The 18,716-nt window shown below is 40.3% G+C and overlaps 1 protein-coding gene across 1 annotated transcript in view; it reads right to left on the bottom strand.

Annotated features, from left to right (window-relative positions):
• Window positions 1–18,323, bottom strand: part of LOC110474504 (vasoactive intestinal polypeptide receptor 1) — a 39,978-nt gene extending 21,655 nt beyond the window's left edge. The window contains exons 1-5 of the mRNA XM_021537953.4: window positions 18,026–18,323; window positions 8,106–8,205; window positions 4,683–4,790; window positions 3,830–3,939; window positions 1,394–1,491 (exon numbers count right to left, since the gene is read on the bottom strand). Of these exons, the coding sequence (XP_021393628.4) occupies window positions 1,394–1,491; window positions 3,830–3,939; window positions 4,683–4,790; window positions 8,106–8,205; window positions 18,026–18,223 (614 nt within the window). The 5' untranslated portion in view covers window positions 18,224–18,323. The remainder of the gene's footprint in view (window positions 1–1,393; window positions 1,492–3,829; window positions 3,940–4,682; window positions 4,791–8,105; window positions 8,206–18,025) is intronic.
• Between the last annotated feature and the right edge of the window lie 393 nt (window positions 18,324–18,716).

Raw genomic sequence — 18,716 nt, 5'->3', positions numbered from 1 at the left:
GGAGCTGGGCTCTCCCCCAGGTAACAAGAGGAGAAGGCCCCAGGTTGTGGCAGAGGAGGTTGACACTGGATATTAGGGAAAATATCTTTATGGAAATGGTTGTCAATACTGGCACAGGCTGCCCGGGGAAGTGGCTGTGATGCCTTGAGTTTTAGCTTTTGTATTTTCCAGATTCTGTACTGCATTGGTACAGAACTCTGAACTTCATATAAGGTGTGAGTAAATTCTCATTGGTATATAACTCTGAACTTCATATAAAGCATTAGCAAGCTCTCCTCACAGTTCAGTCACACCAAGCAATCCTTTTCCAGCCTGAGAACCAAGGACACTGCTGCAGCTTCAGGCCCAAAGAGTACAAACAGCAGGGAATGGAGGAGAGCAAACTGAGAGGATGGGACTGCACAACCTGAAGCTGTAATTGGACAATTAATCCCAATATGGAATGGACCAAAATTTATAAAACTGTGAAAACTCGTGTCCCAGAATCTGTCTTTGGTTCATTTTGGGTGGAGCCTTGGCCAGGCTCTCGTGCTGCCCAAGGTGTATCCTTTGAAGGCCTTTTTAATAAATCCCTACTTTGTTCCTTTAACTCTGCCTAGCCTCTGTTCCAGGTAGCCTCTTTAGGAATCAGTTGAGTCCCCATCTCTGTGGGAATTTAAAACACACTTAGCTGTGGTGCTTGGGGTCATGGGTTAGTGATGGACTCAGCAATCCGGGGTTAATGGTTGGACTTAATGATCATAAATGTCTTTTCCAGCCCAATATTCCTGCGACTCCCTTTCCCTAGACTGCCCTGTGCACGTTTTGCCTTGAGCTGAAGGAATCTCCCTCAAGGTTTGGACACATCAGCCTCGAGCTCCTGGGTCCCTCTGTAAGGGCCATGACCTCTGAGACTGCCAACCCAGCCAGGGAGCTGCTCTGTGCTCTGCTCAACCAAACCCCAGATCCACTTCCTAATAACCAACATAATCAAATGAAGCATTGAAATTTAATTAAATCTCTTTTCTATAGCTTTCAGTTATGGAAACAATGGCCTTTCACAGAGGGAATGGACAATTTAAGAATTGTCTGGTCCCAGGACATGGGACAAAGTTTCTGAAGAGTTTGTCCTGATGTGCACTGTAGGAATGATTAAAAAATGTTAAGATTTAGCTAAAATTAGAACATTTCCATTGTATGGTGTCATTAAGTAGATTAAGAGAGATTGCCCAGCTTGATTGTTTTAACATTTGAAACACTGCAGCACGAGTAGAGAAGGACCCATCACCAAAGGAGTTATGTTTTAGAATGATTAGAAAACAACCATAAAAAAAAAAAAAAAATCCCACAAAACAAAAGCACAGAGGATCTGAGAGAAATTGTCTTCAGGCATGCTGAGAAAAAGCCCATTTACCTGAAGGCAGCGAAGACAATTAGAGCTGTAATGAGCGAAGTCATGGATGCTGCATAGCCAGCGGTGTAGACACACCAAAATGCAGAATAATAGGATTTCTGTGGGGAAAAGAGACACAGCCCAATGCAGGGGGTTGTGCTGGATGCACCCTGGGGTGCTCATTCCACTGGGACACATTTTCCTCACTCAGTCCCACAATCTTTGTTTTTCATGCTCAAGTTCTGTTTCAGGATTTTCCCTCCACCACTAACAAAAGTGTATTTCCTTTATTAAGTCCTACTTAACCCCACACAGGAGAGAAGTTTCACAGTCCACAGGCTCACATGACCCCTCTGAGCATATTCTGCAGGAAAATAATAACTGTGATATATAAACACTTTTTCTCATGTCAGTGCATAAAAACTCTGGAGCAGTGAAACATTCTGGTGGGAGATTTGTGAATCTGTTACTTTAGACCTGGGTCAAATTCAATAAGTATTGATTTTCATAAACAGCTATAGCTGAAAGAGAAATCCAACTCTCAATTTGCTGTCGAGAAAGCTGAAAAATTGATAGTTACATCAGGTTGTGAAGGTAATTAAAAGCCAAGGAAATCACCTCACAGTCCTTAATTCTCTGGACAAACAATTCATTCCTTCCTGTATATTGTAGCACTGTAAATTCTTTATAACTCACTTGTTTTCAATTAAGATCTATATCCTAACAAATCCTAATCCTATATCCTAAGAAAAATAAAGCTTGTTTTCTTGGCTTTACCTATGCAAATTTTATTCTGATTCACTACAAAATCACCTAATTATTTAAAATCCCAAGACAGTAAATTCTTTGAACCCAGGCAAATTTCCTCCTTATAAACCCAGTGGACACTTTGTTCTCTAATTGATCCCAAATCTGTTTATACAAAAGGCTGCAATTCTAGATTGCGACAACAAATTAGCAATTTTAAATAGATCCATAAAGAGATCTTGTAACCCTGACATGATTTGAATAATCCTGGTGTTTCTGCAATAGCCCTGATCATTTATACAGTATTTTAAAAACACAGATGAAAAATAGAAAAGAGGTTATTTAATTTAATAATAAAGTGTTTCAAATATTTTATCTGGTTTTGCAGGATGGATTAAGAAACAACAGTAAATATAAAGGACATAAAAAGTGCTCACTGCACATACAAAATACATAGCAAGTGGTTCTATTAGGACAAAATTGAGATTTTCTACTCACTTCCCTATGTGTGCAGTGTAGCAGAGATTGCTGATTTTATCTTCCTTTTGTAGTCAAACATTGCGGATTTGACTGGAATTACAAACTAAACACAGGCAGAGCACAGACAGCAGCCCTGTGCAGAAATCTGCTATCATTGTGAAATAGAAATATGGTTGCTAGCTTGATTTTAGCCCAGACCAGCCAGAAATTACACCTGGCTTAGCATAATCCAGGGACTGCTTGCAGAAAACCCCTGGGGAGTGAATTTAGCCCTGTGGGAGAAACCCATGGGGGCTGGAGATCTGTGCTCTAGAATACACATCCTTTTATGAATTTACATCCCTCTGAACTGTTCAGATTATTTCCAGCATCTTTCTAGAAGGCTTTTAAGTGGTTGTTTAAAAGTATTTAATTTAAGCGCATTTTCTAAGCATTTGTTTAAGCTTTAAAAACATTTATTATGCCCCAAAGTGTAAAGTACAAATATTCTTATTTTTAGGAAGTCAATGAGCTCTAGATATGAACACCAGTACGATGAGAAGGAATCTGTAAATTTAAATCAAATCAAGATGTGGATGTGAAAGAAATTCTGAAACTTAATTGAGCATGAACGTTGATTTTCAGAGAAAAAAAAATATTCACATCCTGCTCCACTGAATAGCTGAGATACAGTGTGGAAATACTCAATGGTATCCAAGAATTCCCTCCTAAGGATGTGTGTTGACCACCAGGCTATAAAGTTAAGAAATATTTTTTTCCTATGACTCAAAGAAAATCTGGAAAAGAATACAAATAGGAAATTTGTATTTTGCAATTTTGTAAGGAAAATTCTGGAATTCTGTAAGGAAAATTCCTTTGGAATTTTGTGTTCCTATTTGTGATCCAAAGAAATTTTCCCTGAAAAAAATCCTTGAGGACTGATGGGTAGGGTTTCCCCAGGAGATGTGTTCATGATGAGGATTTACATCACCTCTGTCAGAGCCCAAATCTTAGTTTGGACAGGTGAACTAAGCATGAGTTTAACCAAGAGGAGGCTTTTGGTTGAAGAGGAAAATCCTGACTGCTGCTCACTTGCTTTAGGTTAAGCCTAATTTGTTAAACAAGTTCTAAGTATACCGAAAAGGTTTGGGTTCAGCACTGAAAATGGGCAATTTTCAGATGTGTGGAGCATCCAGCTCCTCAGGAGATGCTGCTCTGGAGATGTTCAGGAGCAGGAAATGAAACTCCCACCTGATCCTCAGGTCCTTTACTGGAGCCTTCATCAAAGCCACAGGCAATGGTGTACGGTGGGAATGGCTCTGACCAATATTCCTCCTGTGTACAGTTCCTCTGAAGGAAGCCTTCAATGGGAAAACACAGCAGAAAATTAATTAGGGGTGCTGGTGCTGCTGTTCTTTAAGTTTTGATGAGTAGCAACAATTTCTTATTACCCCTTTGATTCCTAAGTTAGGGACTTACAGGTTGAGTCATGTTCAGTAAGATTAGCTATAAGAATGGCAATATTCTCTATATCTACCCTTTAAAAAATTGAGAGACATGTTCCCAGTCATTTCAAGATGCAGTGGGACTTGTGCATTTCATGTGGGAAATCAACTCTGCAAATCCATTCCTTCCACAGAGGAAATCAAATCGTGTATTTACACATATTTTGGGATTTTGGGCAAGCCCTGAGCCCTCTTTTCCAGTCTGGAAGCTCCATACAGGTTTTAATCTTGGTCTTACTCTGACTGGAGGATTGTGTTGGCTGACCCCAGGAGGTTCTTTCTAATATTAATTAATGTTCAGTTTTATAAATCATTGATTCTAGGACATATTCCTTAATAAATTCAGCAGCATGGTGCACTTGTCCGTTGTATTTACATCACCAAAGGGATCAAACAATTCAGTAGAGCACAACACAAAACACAAGAGTGTCAATATTGACCCCAAGCTGAGATGTGTATCTGGATAATTACTGAATGCTGACTGACATAAGAGCATTGTAAATCAGGAAAATATGAAGGAATCCTCAACTACTAGAATTCATTAAAAATAAAATTTAAAAAAAAAAATAGGGATAAGAATAATAGGAAAAAAATCTTGCCAAGGGTACTGGTGAATTCTTCAAAAAATCGTGGGCAGGGAATTTTAACCACTTCCCCAAAAGTGGCTCTGGGCCAGCAGGTTAAGCCATCCCAATCTCTGGCACATCCTGTAAAAAAAAAAAAATGTCTCTAAATAAAGAAAATCACAGAGAACATCACACATTTGATCTTCCATAATGAGATTATCTGTGGCTTTCCCACTCATTCACATGCAAGAAGAGCCACAGCAGGACGTGCAGCTCTGCAAATGAAAGAGTGGAATGTTGGAATGTTTTCCTTTTCTCCTTGAATGCATCCTTGCTCACACTTGGTATTCCAGCTGGACCTTCCCCTCCTTATCTCATGGGAGAATATACCTGAAATTCAAGCAGACACAACCTGAAAGTCAAATTAATTGGAGCTCTTTTCTGTTGTCAAAACAAAAGCCACCGAAATAAAAGTATTGAATAATGATTAGCACTTGAGATTTCTCATTACTCCTTTCTCATTACTTGAGATTCCTCATTACAGAGTCCAACTGAAATGCATCAGACTTAAAACTCAGTCTTAACCTCTTTATTTCGTGTTTAAAAATCTACCAATTTCACCTGGCTTATAGGAAATAAGGGCTGAAGTCCCAGTCTTAGGCAATCAATGGCATTTTTGTGATTGATTTCCAAAGGGATTAAATTCATCCCAAACTAGAACATCTCATCATTATAAGAGATTACCCTCACCGGGAGTGGGTCTGACTGCAGAATTCATGAGGTTCCCTAAAGCAGAGACTGCTGGCTGATGACACGGGTTGTGCTACAGGCTCTGAGCTCCCTAAAAAAGGTTTTCAGAAGTTTCAGTGAATCACAGCTTTGTCACAGCTGCATCACACTGAGACTTCGAGCTGTTGGCAATTGGGCGTGGGGGTAGCACAGAAAAAATCCAGCATGTAAATGTGAAACAATAAAAAAAAAAAAAGCATCAGGCTCTAACCAAAACTAATCTCTAGGTAGTCATAAGGGGGATATAAAGCAGAGGATTGGTTTGGAAGATGTTATTTTCTTCCATGATTCTTCTCTGCTGCCTCTGGGATGGATGACGAGGCAAATCTGAAGTTGTCACGTTGAAATGTGGAAGCAATACTTGCCTGTAGCTGAGCAAAGTTACTGATTTTCAAAAGGATAGTCCTGAGAATCTCCCACAGCATTATCCTCACATCACCCTCGGGAGGATGAAATTCCTGGTATACCCAATTTTCCAGGGAAAAGATAGGCCCTCATTCATTAGCTGTAATTTTAATTGCCTCAAATATGTCAGCTAATTTCAGCTACGTTCCCTTTGTCATCAGCAGAAAGAGACAGAGCCTTCCACAGCTGATTCATCCCAAATATTGGTGCCTCCTTCCTGAGGACAGGATGAATCACACCCTGCAAATACCTAGCTCTCACTGATAATTGCAGCCTAAACTGCTAATTGTCAAATTTATGAAGCCAGGTAATATCAGTCCCACTTAGACATGCAGTGGCCCCTACATTTACACTCAGCAGCTGAAATGGTCCTTCTTAGAAAAGCTTGGCAGATTTGAGGGGCTGGGTCTAAAAACCTCTTTCACTTGGCAATGCGGAGCTAAAAATTCTATTTGTATGACCTTGCACAGGAACAGAACTTATATGTCTTAAATCTTAGAAATTATTTATTTCCAGTCTCTTCTACAGTTTCTAGCAAAGCAACTGCTGAGTGCAGGGGCTGAAAGGGAATTTTTCATGCCAAGGTTCTCAAGAGCCTGGTGGTGTCCAAGTCACCTGAGACTCCACCAAGACAACTGCAGTAGGAGTTGACACTGTGGATATTTAAATCTTGTTCAATAATCCAAGAATTTTGAGATAGAGAAGGAAAAAACAAAAACTGGAGTTAGGACTCTATTCATATGACCTATTTTACACATCTGCTCCAAAATTAGAGGAATTTCACCCTGAGTTCTGCTGGTGGCATTCACTGGACACTTCTCTGTACAAGAATAATGTGGAACTACTTTAAATTAAAATCTCTGTCACACAGACTGATTCCAGCACAGATTCTCTGTGACTCTACAAACTGTGATCCCTCTATTTGTCTTGCTGAGCTCCTGAAATCTGAAACACAAGCAATGGACTTTTACCTATTTAGTGTAGCTTTATACTCCAGATAAAATATTTCAGATAAATTAAATTTAAATTAAACTTAAATGTTATTCACAGTTTTTAGATTTCACAAATTTACCAATAGGCCAAAAATTCTTTTTGCAATTTTTTCCCAGTTCTAATATTGAATCCAAAACTATATTGAGATAGGCTGTAAATACCAGAACAGACATTTCATTAAAGTCTTTCCTTGTCTGGAGAATAAAAGTTGGAAAGGGGAGCTCTGGGAAGCTCAGAGTGAACAAGGTTGAAGATTTTTAGAAAGCTTAACAGAACTCTCAGGAATTTTTATTTCTTTTGTTACAAACAGGATTCTAAAATCACATAATTATCTTTGTGTTGAAGAGGAAGATGCCTGGAATGACATCCAGGTAACAATTAATTTTTGAAAATGCCTAATTTATACCAGAATTTTTTGCGGTGGTTTACTGTGTGTTGTAAGTGCAAAATGTGTCCAAGAGGTATTTTGAACTTTATTTTGGATTATTCAAGTCCAAAAGTGTATAAATTAAAGTCCAAAAGTATAGCAAAAAAATTATTAAAATGTGTGTGAGAAATAGAACCAAAATAAAATAGGAAACTAGAAGAGGAATATGAAACATGGAAGTGATTGGAAATTCTAGAATAACATGAAAGACAAAGGAAATATTTTGGGCTTAAACTCTGATTTTCACCAGGCTGCAAAAGGCAGATTTCCAGGTGGTTCCAATAATTCTATCCCAAATGCATGAGGTGTCTTTGTCCCACAATTCCTCTGCAGAGAACAAATATCTTAAAATTCATAGAACTGAAAAATCTTCAAATTTTTCTAAAGAAAGCTGACCAGAATGAAGTATGACAGAATTTTTGAAAGGGTCTGAACATTTTGGAATTCCATGTTATTTCTAAGCATGTTTCCAAAACCCCAAGGGGGACACCTTACACAGCTTTCTAAATATATTTACAGGCTTTGTTTTGTGTTCATTTTAGTTTTCAAAATTTGTATCAGGCAATACGCTTCTGAACACCACTACAATAAATCTTTACAAGCAAACAAATAATGTCTAAAATTGAAAAAAAATGTAATATTTTGAAGAACTAGGATTTTCTTTAACTTTTTTTCCCCCCAAAGGATATTTCTACCAGTTTGGAATGATTCCTAACGTGATACAACTTCAGTAGGGTCTTCAGTACCTTCTGTGGGAGTTTCTTTGGGGTTTTGGATGTAAATAAAAGCACTTCAGTAATGTGAGACAATCCAAGCCAGGGGATGCCCATCAAGACATTTACCTTTAGGATCAGGTGAGGCAGATTCGTTGTGTTCTGAGCAGAGAGCCTCCTCTTTGACCACCTGCTGGAATATTTTGCATTCTGGATGGATTCCCATAACCTTGGCAGGAGAAAGACAAAAAAACAACAACAACAAAAAAACCCCAACCAACCAAAAACCAACAAAACCACAAAAAAACCCCAAAAAATAAATTAAAAAAACAAAAACAAAAACAAAAGGAAAAAAACCACACACACAAAAAAAAGGAAGAACTTCTGTGATTATCAGAAGGAGAAAAGCCAGTTTTTACCTCATGGTTTATATCTTGAGGTCTATGAATGTGAAAACTCCAGCTGAAGTTATTTTTTGGTTTTTTTACAAATAGAAAATATGCAGCACCTCCTCTCCAACCTGCAGCACCAATATCCTCCAATGAAGGATATTTTTATCCTCTTTCCTTTGCAGTTGTTTCCCAGAGAACTTAAATAATGGTCACAGTTTTTGGATTTTCACATATTTCACCAACTGGCCAAAAAGTGGATGAATCCACCAGCTGTGGGATTATTTACATCAAGTCTCCAAAGTTAAATACAGTCTGACCACAGAAATATTTCTTTTCCATGACCGAATTAAAATTAAATACATTTATTCAAAGAATGGTAGTCTTGGCCATAATTTAATCTGAACGATTGAAAAATTCTCTGGATGTGTTATCTGAGGTTGTTGCACACACCTTAGACTGAGGAACTGCTTCCATTTTAGCAAATGGAGAAATGAGAAAAAATTAATGACTTGACTGGGAATCTTAGGGAATTTTTTTCTCTCACAGATAAATGGAAACCTAGTTAGAAGTTGTTGAATTGGGTCTAAATTAATCCTATTAATTACAGATATTTAGTCCCATTTATTGCCATGTATTTTGCTTGACCTCCATCTCCCCCTCTAGAAAGTTTCATGCCCCCTGTAGTCCTGTGTCATCACTCCTGTAATTGTGAGATGTTCTTAATGATCTTTATTATGTTATCATTAATGTTCTTAATTAATGTTCTTAATAATCTTCACAACCCCAAAAGAGCTTCCTCTGCAAAGGCAAAGGAATTCTGAGAAAGAAACTACATGTCAAGTGTCTACACTTGATTTATCTCAGCTTCTTTTGCATTCCTTAGGAATTTCAAAGATGTCTCAGTCCCCCAATTACATCTCAAGGATGTAAAATATCTCTCAGATGTAACCCAGAGTCCAGAAATGTTGGTGCTGTTTGGGATGTTTGAAGGTATCTCAGCCCTTTTGTGTAGACTCTGCATTAATTTTGTCAGCCCCGTGTAGAAGTATCAAATGCATTATTTGAAATCTCAATGTGTTCTCAAATGCTTCTACACACCCATTTTTAGGAAACTGAATTAAACTGAGTAAAGAAAGCCACTGAACTGTGTTCAGATATTGGATATTGAATTAATATTGGGATATTGGGATCTCCAAGACATAGAGAGTCTTATGTGGAATAGAAATTATCTTGTTTTGTTTGTTTTGTTTTGTTGCTTGCTTCTTTCTAGCCTATGCTATTTAAGACAAAGCTAGGGGTTCAGTTAGCAGGGATTTTAATGGACTGAAGATTTTCCAACAAGTTTTTGAGGAAGACTGTAGGCCCTTTTAACCTCTAATGACTTGAAAAAGTCAGTGCAGATGTAAACATCACTTCCTTATTGCCTTTTCAATCTCAGAAAACTCATTTATTCATCTTCAAAATGTTTTCAGTGAGCAGAGCAACCAGGACTTCTTCTAGCTTCCACAGAAATGTTACTGGAAGTTACGCAGACTATTCCATCTCAGCAGTGATATTTGCCAAGGGGCAAAAATTAGAGCACAACTTTATCTTTAAAAACCTTTAAAAATTCTGCCTACATTTGGGTTTTAAAGTAGCATAGACAGACTTGTCCTAATTATCAGGCCCCAAAGATGGTTCATCCATGATAATATTAGAATAGAAAGAGGATTAGGGGCAATGTTTGAAAAGAAAGTTAAGATATGGTGCTTTTTTTATGCCTTATATTACTCCAGTGGGGATTTCAAAATACATTTTGCAAATCAGCATTAGTGACTCCTAAAATAGTACTTTTTGCTCTTCAACTATATTAAGTCAATTCTGAAATGAAATTTTTCAGGTATTAATAAGATGCCTGCTCATCACTTTACATTTAAGCAGACATTTCACTTTGCAGTTTGCCCACATAACAAATGAATTCTCTGAGTAGATGCAACAAAATAATTGCTCCATAAATCTCTCAATATTTCAGTTCATAAAGGTGGATTCAGCTGGACAGGAAAATGCCTTTCCTCTACTTTCTGGAATTCCTGGATTCTGTTAGGGTGATAATTTTTCATTTGGAATATTCTTAGGTTTGGTGTTTAAAAGTCATGGCAGTTTGAGATGATGCTCTACCATCTAGTCTGAGTCCTCTGCCAAAAGGTTATGCTAAAAGGCATAACCCAAAATGCAAACTATTGGTTTCTCAAGGTGAGGATTGAAACACTTGAGATGACATTCCATGTTCAGACTCAGGTGTTGATTATTTCTCATCAGTGAAACAGCCTCACAACCATGAGTTTGGCAGCTTTTCATTAGCAAGGCACAAAATGGCTAACTACCTCTTGTTACAAGGTCTTTTACAACTAAACTGTCCAATTAAGAAAGAACACCTAGATTATTTCCCTTTTAACCCAATAACTGATCCCTCAAAGCTCGTAATGCGGACTTTTCTGTCCAATCACAAAACGTCACCCAAACCCATGAAGAAGAAGGTAAAGAAGAACAACCTTCTCCACCCTAAAACCTCCATCTTGCTTCATATTTATTTCCATATTCTAAAACCCCCAAACTCTTAAGTTTTCCACCTTGTAGCATCACACAGTTTTAACCAACTACACACCCATAATCCCAGTGCTATCAATCAATTTTTGAAGTCTTCTCAATGGCCTCAGGTCAAATTCAGTGTTCTCTTGTGGGTCTGTGCCTTTCAGCACAGAAAGTCTAAAATTCTCATCATCCAGGATTCCAACATCTCCCTCTCTTGCTTGAAGCATGAACACTGCACTGACAACTTTGTCAAACATCTGTCAGACACTCATTCGACCACATATTTCACTTAAACTATCATCTAACAAAAATTCTACATCACTGATTCCCACACCCAAAATTTGAAATGTCCTAGAAAAAAAGCACTGAGGAGTGGTTAAATTAACTCCCACCTCATGCCAGAAAAGTTGGGAATCCTAGAAACACACAGAATCAATTCTGAAAAAGAAATCAGATGGAAGAGTTATCTTTTCTCCAAAAGTCAGTCTGAGAGACACAGGCAGGTGGAATGAGGGACACTGAGGGAGTGTGCCAGACTCCTGCTGCTCAAATTAAACTGCATCTCCTGTCTTATCTCCCTTGGTAAATCCATGCCTGCTGAACCAGAGCTTCAATCACCATTATCCATCAGAGCTGTTGGGAAAATGGAGTTCTTCATTTGCAATGGCTGGAGAAGCTCATACCCCACCCCTGGGCAGGTGGTATTGCCTTGGTTTTGCACTCAACAGAGAAATTGCTAAAACGGCTCCATGTAAATGGAGTTACTCTGAAAATGTGGTAAATCATCAGAAAAAAAAAGATTTCTTGTGGAAATCCTGATCCACTGGTAGCGATACCCAGAGTTTGGGAAGTGCTGGCACAGGGTGCCCAGAGAAGCTGTGGCTGCCCCTGGAAGTGTCCAAGGCCAGGCTGGACAGGGCTTGGAGCAGCCTGGGATAGTGGAAGATGTTGGGGTTGGAACTGGTTGATCTTTAAGGACCTTTCCAACCCAGCTATTCTGGGATTCTCTGATACCCATGGTGGTACTGGAGTAAATCCCACAGACACTCATAGGTAGAGCAATTAACCACTGGCTCAGAGTTGTTTCCTTCTGGGTTCTGGATTTGGGGTAGGCAGGACTACACCTACAGGAGCCCAGACATGTAATCACAGGCCAGTGAAGATATTAAATATCACTGACACTTCAGTGCTTGAAAATCAACATCAAGCCCTATTTTAGATGTAATCCACAGGCTATTCCACCAGAAGTCAAATGGGGCTGGTGTTATTAATTTATAACCATGCAGCCTCACACAAAATAATCCTACTGTTGGACAGTAAAAAAAGAAAAAAAATTATACATATACAAGAAATCAAGAGCAGTGATGATGCTTCAATTCGTTGGTTTTCCTCAGGCTTTGAGAAGAAGAAAGACATAAAACCATTGTATAGTTAAAGTAAAGCCTTGTGGGCAGAGCATTGTTGTGATTTGTTGTCTCTGCCTTATTTTCTGTTATTAATCTCACAGTGTCTTCAGTGAAAAGTTTTTGCTCTGATCTGCCTGCAAATGTTGGGCGATGGGGCTTTCTAAAAAGCAGGAGCTCTGCATTTGGTACAGGGACATTTTATGACAATTTGGGAGGCATCTGCTCAAAATGTCATTTTTGTAGGAAAAGAGTAGCTCCTGCTCACCATAAAAAAAGGAAAATTTAGGAATCAAAGCAGAGCAGAGCTTTCTGAGGCAGATACATCCAATCTGGTACAGTGTTCCCTGCCACAGCAATAAGTGTAAGAGGCTGATTTAAGATGTTATTCCTTGGATCAATATTTCCCAGTATCTCAGCAATAACCTGGCCTGACCCTGAGTCAAAATCACAGTGGGGTGCTTTCATTCCAAGATTCACACATAAAACTTTGAGATTTCAGGAAATGTTGTGGACAGTCCTCAAGGAATTGAGCTTTGCATTCCCGAGCATCATAACACAAAGGGATATTTTTTACTGGATTGAATGTTACTGACCAATTTGAGTCAAGTTCACAGGGGTGTTTTGACTCCTTATCATGAAGACAGTCTTGCTTGGAACACAGTGAACACTAAAAAATTACCTATGACAACCATGAGCATGCTAAAAACTTGAGACAGTTTAGAGGCAGATTTTGGGCTTGCATTTAATTTTATACTTCGTTCTGATCACATCTTGTAAGGTTATTGCACTGAAACCTTAAGTGGCTTATTCACTGAGAGCAGTATAACATTGTTTTCTATTTCCTCTGTTCCATGATAGTTTATTTATTTCCTCAAATCTGCACAGAAAAATCAAAGTAATGGTACTTTGGGTTTTAATATACTTATGTTGGGCAACAGGAGATTTAGCAAGCACTGGGAGGATATTTATAGCAATATCCTCACGCCACACTTCGTGCAATTTAATTAAAAGCAATCTTTCCTGAGAGTCCATTCAAAAATGGTGCCCCTAAGCTGCTGTGGGGGTAGAAAAACTATAATTTAGATGTCACACAAAAGACAGATCTTCATCATTAAGAAGTTCATTAGCACACTTGGGGAAAAGTAAGGACATTTTCTATGCTCTCTGAAAATTAGGGAAGTGCTTCAAAGCTGGGCACTGAATATATTATTCACCTTTGAAAAAGCAATTCCACGGGATCAAAGAGCCAGCAGTAACACTCAGCCTTTTTTTGAAAATTAATCAAAGCTCGAAGAATTGGCTGAGTTCATTGACAAGATGAGAAGGCTTCAAGAACTTGAAGGCTCTTTCCAGTGATCTGTTTCAGCTTCCCATGCCCTGCAATCCTAAAGCCTCACAAATAGGTTTTACGTCAAGTACATAAATCATTGACTGAGAATATTCATCACTGTTCTTTCTGCCTCTGCCTCCTCAGCTTGCATTCACTCAGATCCCATCTCAGATATGCTCTGAAATTAATCCTCTGCTCCCAGTCCCTACTGTCTGTGCTTCCCCACTTCTTCTGATATGACTCTGATGCCTGAATATTTTAGTTTTCCCTCACACGGAGTTGTCTGCCATTCATGTCACACACAGATTCACACCCTGGAGGATTAAAACTCACCTGGTATTTTAGAATACTGAAAAGCACAGCAAGGACAACTCCTGCATCCCCATTTTTAAGTGTGGAATGAAGTGTTCAGTTAGTCCTGAAAGTTGGCCAGGATTGCCAAAGACATCAGGCAGGAGAATCAGGATATGCTTTGAAATACACACATTTTTTCAGTGAAATTTTAATGGGCGGGAAAGGCTTTTAGGATGGAGGAAAAAATAAAAAGCTGAAGAGAAGTTGAACAACATACAAAGAAAACCTCAGACTTTTTCATAAACTTCCCAGTCTGTTGAATGTGTCCCATCTAAACCTTCCCTCTGCCTAGCTCCTCAAAAAGCCAAGTTCCAATTAAAAATCTCTGAGCCTGGGGAGTGCAGGACACCGCAGCTGATTTTCACATGTGATTTGGAGGGATGTGGGGCCCACCCTGAGCTCCATGAGCTCCTGTCCATCTCACAGCCACGTTCCCAGTCACTTCCCTAAAAACCTTCCTGTCCAAGCCCTGGCCTATGAGTAATTCTGGGATATTTATAATGCTATGTGCGTAGTGTTGTGTCCCGTCAGAAAAGAAGAAACCATAAAAAATAAAGATTTCTCATGCAGTAAAACTCTCAACTCAACTCAGTTGCATCCATCTAGGTTTTTTCCACCATCCCCAAGCCACTGTGGGCTCTGAAAAGCCCCAGGTGACCCCAGCAGGGACAGAGCTCCAGTGCCCAGCCCTGAATTCAGCTCTCACACAAAGTCCTGCCCTCAGCCTCCAGCCCTGACACCACCCTGATCCCAGAAGCTTCCAACCCCAAAGCTAAAACCTCATTTCCAATCTTTTTCTTCAGCCAGTAAAACAGATTATTTCATGAGTCTTTTTGGTTGAAAATGACTACCTAGAGGATATTTTCTGTGTTTGTTTTCTCTCTCTAACTCGATTACCTATGGAAGAAGGGAAACTGAGACACTGATTGCCTCCCAGTCATTTAGAGGAACATATTTACATATTTTCAATATTGTTTTCAAGACATTGAAGCAATTCCTGAATGCTCTTCTGTGGATTGGACTGTATTTATATGACTGTGTTTAACTCCATAACCTTACAGAGAACAGCACTTGCTATACATATTTATCCATGTATATCATTATATTTATTCACTCATAGGTATTCTTTATGAGAAAACACAGCCACACTAATTTATTTTGTTTATGAATGCTGTGTAATTAGGATTACCTTGAGAAAAGTTAATTTATCAGTGCTCTGCTAAATTGGGTAGAGCATTTAATTATTACTAATGCTTGAGGAATAAAAACACTAATGACTGAAGATCCCCATTTTCCACTATTGCAAGTATTTCTGTAAATTAAAAAGAAATTTCTCTTTTTTTGGTATGATTTTTTTTGCAGGTGGGATTCATGTTATCTAATCCCAAAGTCCTGGAACCTGGAAGTCAAAGTCCTACAGCAAGTTCATTTAATTGATCTGTATCCCTGGGGTGTTTCCATCTCTTCCCTGTAATACTGAAGAAGGCTCAATGACTAGCTTTAGACCAGATTCCTAATTTTAGACAGTTAATTGTAGATGATTAATCTAAATTCCTCCATCAAGCCTCCCTTAATGATCAGTGAAAGCAGACAAGGGAAGGATTCCTCCTCCTTTGCTCAGACACCAGTTTGAGGACAGTGACTGCCTGTACAGGAGCCTTCATTAACTCCCTCCAGGCTAAAAAAAACCCTAAAACCAGATTATTCCACACATCCAGCTCCCCATGGAGAGGAACTGAAGGTCTGCGGGGACCAGGGTGGTAGAGGAAGCACAAATTAAACACAGAAATTGAGACACCCAGCTTAGTTTTACTGGGAGCTCAGCATCTTGCCATGGGTTTGGATCCATATGTCCATTAGCACAAGAAATGCTTTGTTGAAGGGATTGTACAGCTCAGTGGTGACCCACCTGTGTTTCCATTCTCACCTCCATTCATTAGATCAGACTAAAGCCCTTCCCAGAAATGGGAAATATAGCTGTTTGCAGAGGAAAGCAGTTTAGCACAGCAGGGAGAGCAGTGAAGACAAAGTCTTTTCTGCTCTTTGTCCTCTGCTTCCTGAGACTCTGAACTCTTTAAGACAGGAAAAGTCATTTTCAGGCATTTCAGCCTCCTCTGCTCTCTGTTCCTTGTCACTTACCAGTGAATGGTAATTCTTTTAGTGTCAAGGACTCTATTCTTCAAGGCACAAATACATCCCTGTGGAGCTGACAGGAGGTAAGAGTACCCAGCTCCACAGAGGAAGTTTTCAGGATTAGCCCTCTGCTTTATTTTCATATCTGATTAATAACTTATTTGCAGAATACATACAGGAATTATTTCTCTGCTCAGACATGATCCTTTGGAACAGGAGGGGATTATTTCCTCAGTACATCCTGGGGGACTCAGGCCTTCCCTGACTCTTCCACTGAAGATGCAAGGAGACCTAGATTGAGCCACAATACCCCACTGACACCCAGAGCACTGCCTCTCACCAGACATGGAGCTGATGCTCATATTTTGAGGCCAAAAGCTGTGTAGAGCACGTAGCTTATAGAATTCCTCTCGTTATGGGCACAGCCTGCTGCAATATGCTGCAATATTAAAATGATGTATGGCAGCCCCCAGATGTGCACAATCCATCACTCCAGATCAGCTCCACTCTGCTGACAGCTGCAAGAATGAGCTGTGCCTCCATTAGGTGTAAAAAAGGCTGGCCCAGATGCCAAAAATCACTTTACCTGCAGCAGGCTAAGCCTTTAGGCTGCCTGGTTTTGCATGAAAGAAGATGATACACATGATAAAAGCTACACTGGTGAGCTTTGCATAGCAAGGACCCACAAGCTATCCCTTCTACATAAATCTGTGTGAATACAGAGGAAACTACAAGATCCAGGGGTTGTGCAGGTGAGAAAATTTACATCCCATCCCTCACTAATTGGAAATGAAAGGTCAGGATCAGTCTGGATTTAGGCTCTTGCAGTTATCCACAGAGGAAAGCAGGCCCTAGAGAAGCCCCCACTCCATCTGGCTCTCTCAGGACAAGATGGAATGTTTCTTGGGAAGGTGACTCTCTCCTTCCTGACTCCTGCTGAATCCCAGCCCACGCTGAACACTTCACTGTGAAATGAGTAAAGTTTGAATTAATGAGTCCCTGGTAATCACACCCAGAGGAAAGGTTCCAAACACTTCCCTGAGGCTGAGGATTGAGGGCAAAGAAGAGAAATTCCTGAGCCTGGATTTGCACTAATTTTTGTTAAGCATCCCAGGCAGGAGCAGTGGTGGAGTGTGGAGGTCAGGGAGGGATGGCTGTGCCTGGATTATGTCCCTGTGCTCATCCATCTTCCCTGATGTCCAGTGGCACAGGCTCACCTGCTGCCCTCAATGCACACAGACACTTTGTGCTCCTGCTTGGTGACACTGGAAACCTTCAGCTCTGAAAGCACCAGAAAACTTCAGCTCTGAAAGCACCAGAAACCTTCAGCTCTCAAAACATCCCTGCCCTCTCAGAGAGGTAAATGTCCCCCATCCATCAGGAGGAGCAATTCTTTTCTAGCTATCCTCTTTGTCCTGCAAAGTTGCCTTTCTCAGGACAGCTGGGACAGCGACCTGTCCCCTTCTGTCTGTCTGAAGCCCTGCTACAGCCACTCTGATTTGGGAATGCTCTTCTGTCCTCTGCAAACTTCAACTCTAAAGAATGGAAATGAAAAGTCATTTATCAACAGCATCTTGAGTTTGGAAAATTTTAATGAAAGGAGCTTGGTCTACACATTAACTCAGGGATATTTTTTATTTCCTTCCCTCTAATATCGCTGTCTCATTTTCTATTTTCTTCTTAATCTTTTCATCGTTTCTCCTTTTTTCTGCCCCCTCCCCGTTAGGAGAAAAGTTACCCATCTCCTGCGGGCTTTCCCCCACCCCGGCTGCAGCGGGGCAGCTGCGGAGCCATCCAGCTGTGGCCGGGAGCCAGATGTGCGCTCCCCCCCGCGCCAGCGCTTCCCCGGCGGTTCTCACTCACCAGCGGGAGCAGCAGCCAGCGCAAAGTTCTCATCCTCGGCAGCAGCCGCCGGGTCGTGCCGCTGCCTCTGCCCGTTGTGATGCTGCCAAAGCCGAGGCTCTGCCCGCCCCCACCTGCCCAAGGCCCGCCCCGAGATCCTCCGAGCTCCCCGAGCATCCCCCGGCAGGACGGGAGCGGAGGGGAAAGGATTCCCGGCATCGCCCGGGGATGCTGGATTCAGCTCCAGGCAAAATGCTGAACCGCAAAGCAGCGAGCTGGGACACCAGCGTGGCTTTCAGGGTGGGTTTGGAAGCAGAAATTGTCTGTGCAGACAATTGTCTGTGCAGACAGATCCTTGGAAAACCCTCTTGGTTTTCCAAGGATTTGGGTCTGAGTGGGTCTGGCAGCATGAGGTTCCCTTTGGGACACTTAGAGATGGAATTTTTGGGTTTTAGCATCCCTAGCCTCTCAGAAGGAAAATTTTGTGCTATGACAGAATATCCTCCACAACTCGAATAAGATCTTTTTGGTCCTTGTGTCACAAAGATGTCTTGGGTTCAGGTTAATTTCTTGGTGCTAAGAAAGTTCAAGTTTTTTTGCCTACAGATTATATTTTTTTTTTTTTTTTTTTTTTTGTGGGGAAAAAAAAAAAGAGAAAAAAAATTAAATGTCAGGGCTCATAAGATCCAAGCACCAGCTCTCTTTTGCCCCA

The sequence above is a fragment of the Lonchura striata genome, chromosome 2 (assembly GCF_050655825.1).
Source record: "Lonchura striata isolate lonStrDom1 chromosome 2, ASM5065582v1, whole genome shotgun sequence".
NCBI classification, from domain to species: domain Eukaryota; kingdom Metazoa; phylum Chordata; class Aves; order Passeriformes; family Estrildidae; genus Lonchura; species Lonchura striata.
This window is presented reverse-complemented; position numbering and strand designations above follow the sequence as displayed.